General features: G+C 37.8%; 1 protein-coding gene across 2 annotated transcripts in view; it reads left to right on the top strand.

The window, feature by feature from the left end:
• fndc3a (fibronectin type III domain containing 3A) overlaps positions 1–12,431 on the top strand; it is a 47,516-nt gene that overhangs the window by 2,072 nt on the left and 33,013 nt on the right. The window contains exon 2 of one of the 2 annotated variants that reach the window (XM_031751281.2): positions 3,096–3,236. In XM_031751281.2, coding sequence (XP_031607141.2) covers positions 3,126–3,236 — 111 coding nt within the window. In that variant the 5' untranslated portion in view covers positions 3,096–3,125. Of the gene's footprint in view, positions 1–3,092; positions 3,237–12,431 lie in introns of both variants that reach the window. The other variant, XM_031751280.2, reaches the window with a different exon arrangement.

Here is a 12,431-nt window from a genome sequence, read left to right as displayed (position 1 = left end):
TTTTTGTTTAGTTTGTTTGTTCTGTATTGTTTTGTTGTTTTCCCTAGAAATTCTGACATGGTCTAACTTAATTATGCATTTTTTGAGTGTTAGAGTTTAGTAATCAATCACTGAATGGTCAGCTTTTAGGTATATTTGTTATGCAAGGGGTTTGTGAGAAGATGTTTGCCAGTGCAGTATACTGGAGGAGACAGATGAGAAGGGAATCTTTGAAAGAACAGATTAATGTTTTTTCTCTATGCCATCATCCAGTTTCTTTTTCCTCTCTCGTAGTCACTGTGTAAACCCTTTACAACCCTGGTCTTATCTGAATGCTGATATCTGTCACATAAGTCACGTCCAAAACATTATACCATTGTCCTTTCTTCTCACATTGTGATGCAAATGATTTTAAATTCAATCATAGGCGCATTAGGTTTGTTTTGAATTCGCCTCTTTCATTCTTTTCTTAACTAGCTAAGGTATTTAACGTCTGAGAAAAAATGGCATGTGACACATGTAACCACTTTTTAGTATCGCTTTGATTCATTTCTGGTATTGATTCAACTTTGTGTTGACAAACTGTGTTATATACCGCTTTGGCCTATCTTGGCTTTTGAATTTGATACCTGGTAACTGATAATTTTTCCTATTTTTGCTATTACTGCATTTGTGTTGATCAACTCCATGCATTATATACCACTTTTGCAAATATTTGCCTGTTATAGCCAATGGTTCAAGGATGACTATGACCAATAGCTGGAAGCAAGTTACAGTAAGATATTTTGACAACTTACTACAAAGTTTTCTTAACCCCTCCTTCTTTATAAAACTGAAGTTGAACCATAGAACTCCATTTGCCCTCAAATGCCAATAATAAGCTTATCCACGGTCCTTGAGAGAAGTCCAGTTGATGGTCTTTAGTGACACAGCATGATGCATATTTTTCATCTAATTTTGAGATATTTTAACTTGCGTGAATTAGGACTCCTGTCTGTTCGTGTCACCCAGCACAGATTTGTTTAAATTTGCTTCGTTACATTACTATTATGGTGCACGAGGTCAACACACACACACACACACACACACACACACACACACACACACACACACACACAAAGATATTCCTGATATCTGATTCAAAAGTTATTAAACGAGGAAAAAAACTGACTAGTTGGCTAGTGTGACGTAATTAAATACTCAATAAACAGCCAAAATTGAGCCTATTGAAATGGATGAGGGTCAAATATTGGCTATACAAAAATTGTGTGTGTATTTAAAAGCCATTTGAAACTGTTAAGTCACATTTTCCAGTAATCAAATTGACTTTTAAATGTTGTAACCTGCACGAAATTGTACAAACATCATGGCGGATTATTTGTTTGCTGAATGGCTACCATTAACAGTGCCAACACCAGCAGTCACAGAGGTAACGTCTTAGAATCAGTAAAAATGTCACAGGCATTGTACATTTAATAAAAGAATAATTTCCTTAACCGAGTACAATTTCTGGTACAGACTGTTAAGGACAACGGCGTTTAAACATCACATACATAATTTATAAAGCTATTTTGGTCTTTGCACTTAAAGCACTTTTGTGTTCAGCATGTTGAACGCAGACTTGAGGAGGTGGGAGTCAAACCACCAACCTTGTGTGCGTATATACAGTTTCACTGTGAATCATTGAACACTCTCTAATCAAAAGAAATCAACAATAAAGACTCTAAAAACTTTTTAACTGCATGGCACTTTTTACTCTGCATTTAGTTGTGGGTTTAGACTTGTTAAAATGCCATCCTCAACTCATGCATCAGAGAAATATCTTTCAGTAAAGTTTATGTTGCTGGAAGTGAGAAACGATGGAGGTATCCAGAAATAAATTAAGGTGTGCACCAAATTGCCGCTCACTGTAGTTCATCTCCACTCCTTAGGACATGTCTGTGTCTTAATTTTAAAAATGCGTGTCAAGTGTTGTGATTTGACCCACTGTTTTGAGTTAGAGCTTGATTTGAAGTCCAGTTTTCCAGGACATTACATGTCCCTAAACCTCTCAGCAAAGCAAACATGAGCTTACTGAAAACACACCGAGCCAGCATTAGCAAATTTATGCACATAGTAGGTCAAGTAATCAAGCTACCACAATAAACTTGACAAAATACTGCAAAATATTGTTTCTCCTTAGCAAACAGGAGGGAACTGTGTGCCTGTAGAGCAGTCAGTTTTTGTCAAAATCCCCAAAAGTCAGAATCAGTGGCGCTCATGAGAGTAGGTAGTCAATTCTGTCATTGCAAGGTAGTGTTGTTGTTTTTGTTTGTTTGTTTTTTTTAAATTATTGTCATCCCGAGTCAACTGTAGATGCTAAACTTGGTTGTGAAAAGTTTTTTACACTGTGGCCAACGTAGTTTAGCCCCTGTGTATAAAAAACCAAACCAAAAAAAACAAAACATGTCACTAGAAACTCCCAAAATGATCAGTGATAATCTTCTCAGAATTCAGAATTCAGTTAGTTTGATCTAATAACAGTCTTTAAAAGGTGACTGATGATTTGATTTGATCTAATTTATGAATGTGGGGACCCAGAAGGATCAGCCCTGGTCCTACATGCTTACTACTATTTCTTCTGAGAAAGTTGCTATGCTTTTTCTGCAAGCTCAAAATTGTGAAGCATCATGGTAGCTTATAAAGGTACCATGATTCCTTTAAAGGGCATCCAAAATGCCGGTTTTGATTTCTGTGACGGAGTTGCTTTCATGACTCGTCAAGTGATGCTGTTGACAGTGGCATGCAGTCTGTTGACATCACATCTTCCGATCAATTGCCTGGAAAACTCGGCCAAGTAGGTACTAAAAAAGTACTTGTTACCGGTTACTACCACTTAATGGAAGATTGCAAAAATCCAGTCAAGCTGAGTTGAGCCAGGACGAGTAGGTACTAGTGGAAAAGGACTAATAGTCTGTACAGACAGAGAGGAGAAAAAAGCTGCAGCCTGCAGACATTATAGGTAAATGTATTTCTCAGCACAGGCTGAATGACTCCCAAGACTTAAGATGTTGACGTCATAAACCTTTTTGGTACACTTTGTACATTTCCATTGATCACTCTCTTCGTTGCAGCAGTACCTCTTCAGTGGTGTGAATGAGGGAGACATGGCAGACCACACGCCACCTCTGGAGTCTGGCCAGCTTCTCAGCCCTGAACTCCCAATCCTGGCCTCACCACCACCCCCAGCCATGGTCAACGGGGAGGGCCCCCAGCAGGTACACTAATTTTTGTCCAGTATTAGTCAGACTTGCTGACTTAAGTCTGTTGGGCCCAAGTTCATTTCTGACAAAACTGCTTTGGGATTACATTTGAGGAAATTTGTTCTAAATGGTGCTTCTACTTTATCTGTTGGCATTTAGGTGTTCAGGTGTAGAGCTGCTGTGAGTTTGATTTCATTTCAGGGCTAAAGGTGCATAATTGCATGTGCTGTTTCTTTGTGTGTGTTGGGAGTATTAGCTATACTTGACTCAGAGATATTGATGCCATTGATCGCACTACATAAATGAACTCCATCAGCGAAATTGAGAATTTTTCACTGGTGCACTTAAAGCACTTCTACGTAAGTAGTAACACTGTAGGCAGTGACGGTGTATTGTTTGACCAGCATGGCAGAGAAACACTTCTGTGGGATTTTTGCACAATATCTACAGTCTAGCAGCGACTCCTGTGTCATGCAATAATAAATCCAAAAAGTCTTTGAAACCCTACATTTGTAGAGTTATTTACTATGGCTGACTGTTATATTTTATATGAAATTATATTTCGTTTTCTTCTTCTTCTTTTTTTTTTTTTTTTAGTAAGAAAACTGTTATCAGATGAACTTAGATCTACCTCTTGTCAATTGCAATTTGTTTGAAGGCTTGTTTCAGATGCTAAACAAACTATGCCGCTATAGTTCTTACTCAATTCAGTATTGAAACAGCCAAAATAGGTTTTGCTGCGCTCACTTCATTTGCTCATTGAACATATTTCACAGGCAACAGGTGCCACTTCTCTCTCGGTTTTGATAGTTTTGCTATATATATACAGGAAATGGATTGGACCCCCACACCCGCCTCAATCATCTCTTGTCAGCATCAGGGTGAGATTGAGCGGTCCTGACAAGTCTCTGTGATATCCCTGTCATTTTGATGGTCACCAGTCCAATTTGTTCAAGTTTCCCCAACTTCCTGGGGGATGGCAGGGAATCCACAGTGATATCTTTTTGTCACTTCCTCAGTCTTATGCAGTTTGTCCTGATAAGACTTGCTAATATTAGCACTGCCTTACAAACATGCCTTTCTAGCCATTGCCGTCATTTTCCACAGTGGAAAAACCCTCACCTGAATCAGGCTTTGTTCAAACAGAGATCAAATTTTGCTTGTGGTGCTCAGCTATGGGTCTGTTGTCCTCAGGGAATTCGGTTACATTACCATCATCCACAAAGACCTTACCTGATTGCCTAAACATGTCCTGTGTCAATGTTTAAAGTGTTTAAAAATGTGAGGAAATAAAAAGCCACTTTTTCTGCCTGGTCTACATAATTACACCCCCTGCTCCTTGAAAGTCACTGGCATGTTACTTGCATACGAAAAACAAATACCAAAAATATGTAATTCAGCTTTGTTTGGTTTAGTTGTTTAAAAAAAAAATTCTCACAGAGCCCTGTCAGAAGTATATAACACATTACAGTAAATGAAAATAAAATAAAACATAAATAAAATACAACAATGTAATCTTCATTCTCTGTTCACACACCAGTGGCGACAGAGCTTCCATGCAAGATGTGGCATACCATGGGGACTAACTTGGGGGCATGTTGCAAGGCCAGGGGTTAACCAAATACCATTCGCTACTTTATATAAAAACTGTTGTTTTCTATTTTATATGACAATTTTATGTTTGGGCAGCACAATAGTGCAGTGCTTACCACAGCAAGGAACTTCTGGATTTCTACTTCCTGTTCAGCCAGAGCCTTTCTGTGTTGAATTAGCATGTTCTTCCTGTACTGGCAAAGTTTTCGCTTATGTACTCCAGTTTCCTCCACAGTCCTAAGCCATGCATGTTGAGTTGATTGGTGATTCTGAATTGTATGCAAGTAGTTTGTGGTTGTGTACCCTTTGGTAACTCTTATTTGGGTAGGTGGTTAGGAATGTGGATGAAGCTGTTGAAAGATGGCAGCAGAAATGAACATGGCACTTTTTCTTTTATGTTTTGTTTTTGTTTTGTTTTGTTTTCCCTACCATTTTCATTCTGTTGACAAAATTGGACCTTGTGTGGTAGTTACTGCTGAGTAAGTGCTTTATTAATACTATTTTTTTTTTAAATTTTAAACACAATAAAAATTAGATTTTGGTTGTGGATGAACATTTTTAACAGCTAAAAAAAAAAGACAAAAATTAAATATTGAGAACACAGTGCTGAAAAAAATAGGAAATGTTCCACAAGGTAACCTTTTGGATAGCATCCATTATGTATGTGTTTTTCAATGAAAGGGTGACCAAACTGGATATTATGCGGCACATTTTTCAAGGTCAACCTATTCCATCTATATCCATCATTTTTAGCAGTGCTGTATGGGTGCATGTCCTTGAAAATAAAAAGGCTTATTAGATACCTAAGTAAGCAGTTGGGTGTGTCATACTTGCAGTGGGTTTCTTGCTGGTGATATTCTACTGTTCTTTTTTTTCCCTTTGAAGAGCAGATAGTGGTGGTTCACACACATAAAGCACTGTGGAGCCCAGAGCACAGCAACTACATGTAATTTATTTTAACCATGATTAATATCTATTGATTATTTTCAGTCAGTGCATCGATAGTTTTGACTTTTACATCAGTGCCCTCATACAAATTAATTTGTCTGCACACCCACCTTCAGTGTTGATTTTTTTATGACATTATCTGACCCTAATCTTTGCATTTTCATGTTATTTTTATGTTATTTTTGACCATTTGATAAACACAAATGTCAGAAACATTTGAAGTGCTATTTGTAGTCTTGATTCTTATCATTTTTGTGCTGGAGATTTTATTTTACTATAGTCTAAAATCTCTTTTGTGAGGGACCAAACATGTTTGTAAGTAAGAAAAACCCTTCTGGGGTTATTTGTTGTTGTGTTTTTTGTTTGTTTTATTTGTTTGTTTTAGTACATTGTGCAGATGACATGTGGCACAGTTTGTGGCCACCTGAAAATAATGCTGGCATTTTGCACTATTTCATATAGGGGTTATCACCCATCATTGTTTGAGTGATGCTGTAAATCTAATATGTGTAGTGTTGTGTCTGAGGAGGTGCATAAATCTCATGACAGCTGCAGAGTGAGGAGCAGGAACCACTGGAGGGGTCTGGGCCCTGACAGAATGAGGCAGGACTGAGGTGACAGTGAAGAGGATTCACAGCGATGGCTGACCCCTCTATTTCTGACCTTTTAGTTAGAGAAGCTACAAAAACACTTCATTCTTTGTTCTTGTTTTGTTTTTTTTTTTGTTTTTTTTGGTTGTTGTTGTTTAGTTTAGTTTTTTTTTTTTTTCTCCTTTTCTCCGGTCTTGGCTTGGTATTAACGCTCTATTGGACCAATTATTCTGACTCACAGAGGAAGCTGTTGTCTGGAGGTCATTACCTGAGATGATTCTATTTAAGAGATGACTTTGGCTACAGTGTGATTCACTGCTTCTTTCCATTTAAGCTCCCTCCCCCTTTTGGGTTTTTTTTCTGCTTTTGCCGTTTGGTTTGTAGCTAAATTGGTAACAGATGAATCAGTCTCTTTCTGTCAATGTTTAAGCCTAGCTAATGGCTTATGTACTTAGCTGTTGGCTGTGCTGATGGATATATGTTCTTTTTATGTTCATTACTCTTTTTCATTAGACCTGCCATTTAATGTTTCTGTGCTCTTTGTGCTTATGTTCTTATGTTCTTGTGTTTTGATGGATTTTAGGTCTGTGTCCGTAACCCAACAGATTGTAGGGAATTAGTATCACTCCTTGGTACAGACTTCTTGCTGTGCAGTTTCTGTTAGAAAGCCTGCCAAGGAACCATCCAACCTTTTGGGAAATGTATATAATAGCTGCTTATTTCAAGACAAAGTAGCACATTTGAGAGATGGCTTAGAAAGAACACTGAATAAAGAAATTGTTTTCACTTGTAGTCTGTGCAGATGCAGTCTCGTCAGTGTCCCATTTTTAACATGAGATGAGCTTTAAACATGAAAAGTCGACTTTGGTCAAGTGTAATACTCAGTATTAGATGGTAAATACAAAAACTGAAGCGGGAACATAGCCATGAGTCTGTGGTCTGCTTGTGGCTGTGTGTCATGCGTGGGCTACTGTTACTGTGGGATAGTGAGACCTCACTCCCAATTCAGCTGTCTCTAGTGTCGGCCTTGTATGCTATTGCCAGACACAGGAGACAGGGCCTTGGATATGTGCCTCTCATAAGTTGCCAGAGGGCTTGAGATGTTGTGACAAAAATGCAACCCACTCTGCTTGTCTCCTGGTCAGCCACTGAATCATCCGTGAAGATGGAGGTGAGCCCACTATTTGTCAACTATTGTGAGGGGGCGAACAGTGCGTGACTCAGCAGTGTTTAGGACACTTTCCTCTAAGCCAGTAAGATGAACCACCATCACTGCTGCACCAGTATTCAGAAGAGACACAAGTACTAGTTAAGCATTGGCACAGTATTTCTGAGCTGAGAAAAAATATCCATTTATCATTGCAGATGATTTTCCTATTTGCCGTCTGTGTATTTTGAAACCAGATACCAGAACAAGGGCTGGATCAGTTTGTGAAAACGTAGTCACCAGCTAACATCCTGTAATTGACAAGTCGTTAGCCAAAGGTAAAATGGTAATAAGTTTAAAAAAAAACAAAACACGACACCATTGTTTCAACATCACAACCACTAAGCCCCTGTTTTGTTGTGTTGTAATCTTATTTAGCCACTGCTTACCAAATGCCTTCCCTGTAAAATTTTTAAAAACTGCACCCCATTGTCAAATATGTAGGCTATAAAAAAAAAAAAAAAAGAAAAGAAAATATTACTGTGACTTCATAACCCTGGATTAAGTAAAGCTTTGGCCGTGTTTTAAGAGACTACAAAGCTTTTGCAATAAACTGGCTGACAGACCTGTGGCATCATTCATCTTCCCTCTGCTACTGCTGTGAAGAGACTCACTGCTTGACAGTTACTGCTGGTTGGAAGCTGACTCTTGGTTTTCACTTCACTGTCTACAAGCATTCACCTGGGCGTCCTTTTTAAGATGCACAGGAAATCAGGCTTTGCCTTTCTGTAACTAGCATTTATTTAGGTGCATTTTTAATAATTTGGTGTTAAGTTATATGGAGCTCATTATGTTAACGTACCGGCTGTGGTTTAAGAGGGCACAAGATGACTGCTGGCAGAGAGTTTGCAGACGTCTGCAAGTTTTTGTTCTGCTTGCTTAACAGGTTTTTGATTAATTGCTTTCCTCTAGTTCTCAATTTTCTTGTACTTATGGCAAATGGGCATTGTTGGTGAGCTTCATTCTTTCCACTGTGGCCTCTGCTTTGAAGTATCTGCTGTGTGTGAAGAGCTTTGGCGCACCCTCATGCAGATATGCAATGACACTTGACACACATTGCAGTGGTTACTGAAATAATTACATTTTATCAAACATGCTTTCAAACACAAAAGCAAATTGCATGTTGACGACTACAGTTGATAAAGGTGTGGAAAGAAAAAAAAAAAAAAGGAAGCTTTTTTGTTATTATGCACTAAAATGCCATTAGTGGTTTTTGTAGCAGAGATTCTGCCCCCTTGTTGACGACACTGAATTTGGCCGTGATGTCACAGGAGTAGGTGAAGCCAATCTTAGTCAATGGCCCCATTCAGAAATATGAAGACAAATCCCCTGGGCGACGTAATATGATACATTATGCTCTTTTAGGTATCTTGAGACAGTATTTTTTAAAAACAAAACAAAACAAAAAAACAACACAACAACAAAATGCATAAATATGTAGCAGGATTTCTAAGGTAAATTTAAACTTTTAACTTTGGTTGGTTTTTTTTTTTTTTCTTAAAAAAGGAGGAGAAAAATTCACTTTCTAGCTTGGTATAAGTTGTATTTTCTTTTGAATCGCAGCAAACAAATGTCATAGCAAACACTGCTTGGCAGGATGGTTGGAAGGAGGGAAATCTAGAAGAAAACATGGGCAGTGGAAAAGAATAACACATGAATTTTAATGTGGCCAAAACTGTGAAACTACCTCGGCTTTCGACTGACCAAATAGTGACCAAGCTAGAAAAATCTCAGCCAGGAAACAGACTTTGAGTCCAAGGACTGTTTTGATAGTGGAACAAAGTGCCTTTACTTTAATGAGAGATTGCTTTGGAAGCAGTACACTCAGCACAGCACTTCACAAGTGTGGGCTATGTGGTAAAGTAGCCAGATGGAAAGTGCTCCTGAGTATAAAAAACCAAAACAAGCCAAAAGTAACAGGGCTGTGCATTACTTGCCTAGCACTAGTTTCGCTGTCATGCATGGTGGTAGAAGCATGGCAGTTATTTTCTTAAATATAGGTAATAAGAAAAGATGAGAGCCAGATATTGACATACTGTTGACTATCATTATGCTGTTGACATCCTTTTTTATTTGTAGCGATGCACTAATTGCCCAGCCATTGTTGGAATTGGTTGAAAATTGACTCCAAACTTACACTAACTGTCCTGTATGCAGCCCGATGCACACCTTTCCAGAAATGTAACTACATCTCAGAATGACGTAGTAAAGGATTTCCAGCCCCTGTAAACATGGCAACTTGATTTCAGCAGATATATTTCTTCAGTGAAACAAAATGTAACAACAAAATGTGCTATACTGTAACTGTGTTGAGCTATTATTGCTTTGCACTAGCTTCAGTTAAAATGACTGTTTAAAATTTATTAGCTCCATCAGTAACAGTTGACCCAGTAGTATTTGGAGGTGGAATAAAAGAGTGATGCAAAGATGTAAAACATGTGGGATATACTGTAATTTATTTTCAGTTGAATATTATTTGTAGGGATGTCACGATACCAGAAATTTAGTACATCGTATGAATAGAATTACATGGTTTCAGTACCATAGAAAATGATCTTTGCACACAATTACACTCCTTTATTTAAAAAGTCATTTTAAATCGTTGAGACTATGGCAGTCAGTAATTTAAAATGTTATCATTATATTGTGTTGACCAGACAAACTTTACCATAGCTGGAGAGTAGCCTAATGTTACAGTTACGTAGTGAGAATAGCTAAATTTTCAAGTCAGGCTGTCAAAATAAAAAAGAGGAAGAGAGAAAATCCAAATCAGCCTAAGAAACAAACTGTACTGCAATTTATTTGGGATTTTTGCAAAACGGTGATCCCAACAGTGCACCCATTTGAATAGAATACATCATTATTTTGCTCTGATAGTACCAGCAGTACTATCAGTTGATTAGGTCTAAATTGCCTTTGTCTGCATATAAAAGTCAGTGGTGAATTACTTGAATTTTTTGTTTTTCTTGTTGTCTGCACACCAGCATTTCAGTTCAGTTAGCTAATGGCTCAATTCTTATTATTGGCCAATGATTAACTTTTTAAATATGTAGATTTTGCAACATAAAACTCTTGAATTCACGAATTTCAAACCCCAATTATCCCCTCCACTGAATTGTGAAGTATTTGTATGTAGTTTGAAAACAACAATATATAAAAAAAAAAAAAAAAAAAAAAAAAAGGTTGTCTGGTTTTTGTGCACTGTAATATAAATATATACTTATGGCTTTTTTTTAATTGAAGTACAGATTAATATAGGTCAAAAGCATTTAAAAGCTATTACTGTATATCATTGTATATACTGACTTAATGCAAAGCTCAAACACCCCGTCAGTCAGTAGTGTTTGGTCAGTATTGATGTGTGTTTAGAAATACGATGAGGCATAAAGTAGAAAAATGAAAACTAATTAACTTTGTAAACAAGATGCCAGTGGAAGCTGTTGTGTAAATGAGATGTATGAATCTATATGACTGACTGTGTGCTTTGGTAATGCTTTGTAGTTGCTCTAATACATATAATAGATTATCCTCTCTAAATTAATGGCACAGAGAAGAAGACGGTTATTTACAACAGCATGAAAACCTCTTTAAATGATTTTATTTTTCAGTTGTTTTTTGGTTTTTTCCCCCCTATCCACTTATGTAACGTTTCCAGGGGATCCTGGAGGGTGGAGAATCATTAAATTGCTTTGAATCATCATTGCACACGCAAGTGTGTGCCATCAGCTGCAGGGAGACTGCGTTAGTTCCTGGCTAGTTCCGACACTGGCAGGATTTTTCCCTGTGTCATTTGGCTCCTGCTTCCTGTCCACCCAGCTGCTATCTCGCATCAACACACAGTAAACAATTAAGAGGAACAAATAGTGAGAAACCTGAACTCTGAGTCACCAACGGCAGAAAAACGTCAGAGCTAACAGCCACAAACGCACAGAACGGCCCCATTCTCCTGGGTAATAAAACACAGCAGTGGCCACCTGTGTGACAGCGTGTGCGTACTGATCCTCAATCTCTTTGCATACGGCTCATACTTGGATGCAGATCTTTATAGCAGTGAGAACAAGAGATACTGCTTAACCTTTGGACACACTGGTTGTATAAATTTGTGGCAGCTTAACTGAATTGTGTTGTTCCCTGTTGTGAATGTAACTGGGAAACCATTGCACATTACAGTGCTTAGTCATCTGTGTGAAAAGTAACCTTTGCAGCATCCTACCACTTCTTCAGAGTCTGTCTACTTAAAAATAAAGTCATCATGCTATTGGTCTTACTGCATCTGGACATTTAATAATACATACAGCCAGCTTGGGTTGGAGATGGGCACAGAGGTTTTTGGAGCCAAGCAGTGACGTTGTGGATCTTTCCGCTTTGTTTTTTTAAAATAACTTTCTCCTTAATCTTTGTTGTTCTGCCATTGTCTGTGGTAGCACCTAGGCTGTGCTCAAATTATTCATTAATTCACTTGCACACTCATTCAACCACTATATAGTGTTGGCTGTATTGTAGGTTCACTAGGATAGAACTGGAGACAGTTGTTTATACGTTTCAGACACTACATGTATGTACTGCTGCTGAGATTTTAGACCATGCTCACCTCAAACTTGCTAATTTTGGGGGGGATAAATATAAGCTCTAAAACATTGTGAATCTGTGCCTCATTTATAGCATAAAAAAAGTAAAGTATGATGGAAACTGCAGCTGTAACTGCGCTATTATATAATAATAATAATACACACATTAATTATGAATGAAAATTACCATTTCAAGTTACCCCTTGCAAATATTTCATAAGCAATCTACTTAAGTATATATCACAAATGTATGTACAGTTTAGACTGAGCATTTTAAAGTCTTGAATATGGCTCTCCTGTTTAA

This window comes from Oreochromis aureus, linkage group 14, assembly GCF_013358895.1.
Source record: "Oreochromis aureus strain Israel breed Guangdong linkage group 14, ZZ_aureus, whole genome shotgun sequence".
Classification (NCBI taxonomy): domain Eukaryota; kingdom Metazoa; phylum Chordata; class Actinopteri; order Cichliformes; family Cichlidae; genus Oreochromis; species Oreochromis aureus.
This window is presented reverse-complemented; position numbering and strand designations above follow the sequence as displayed.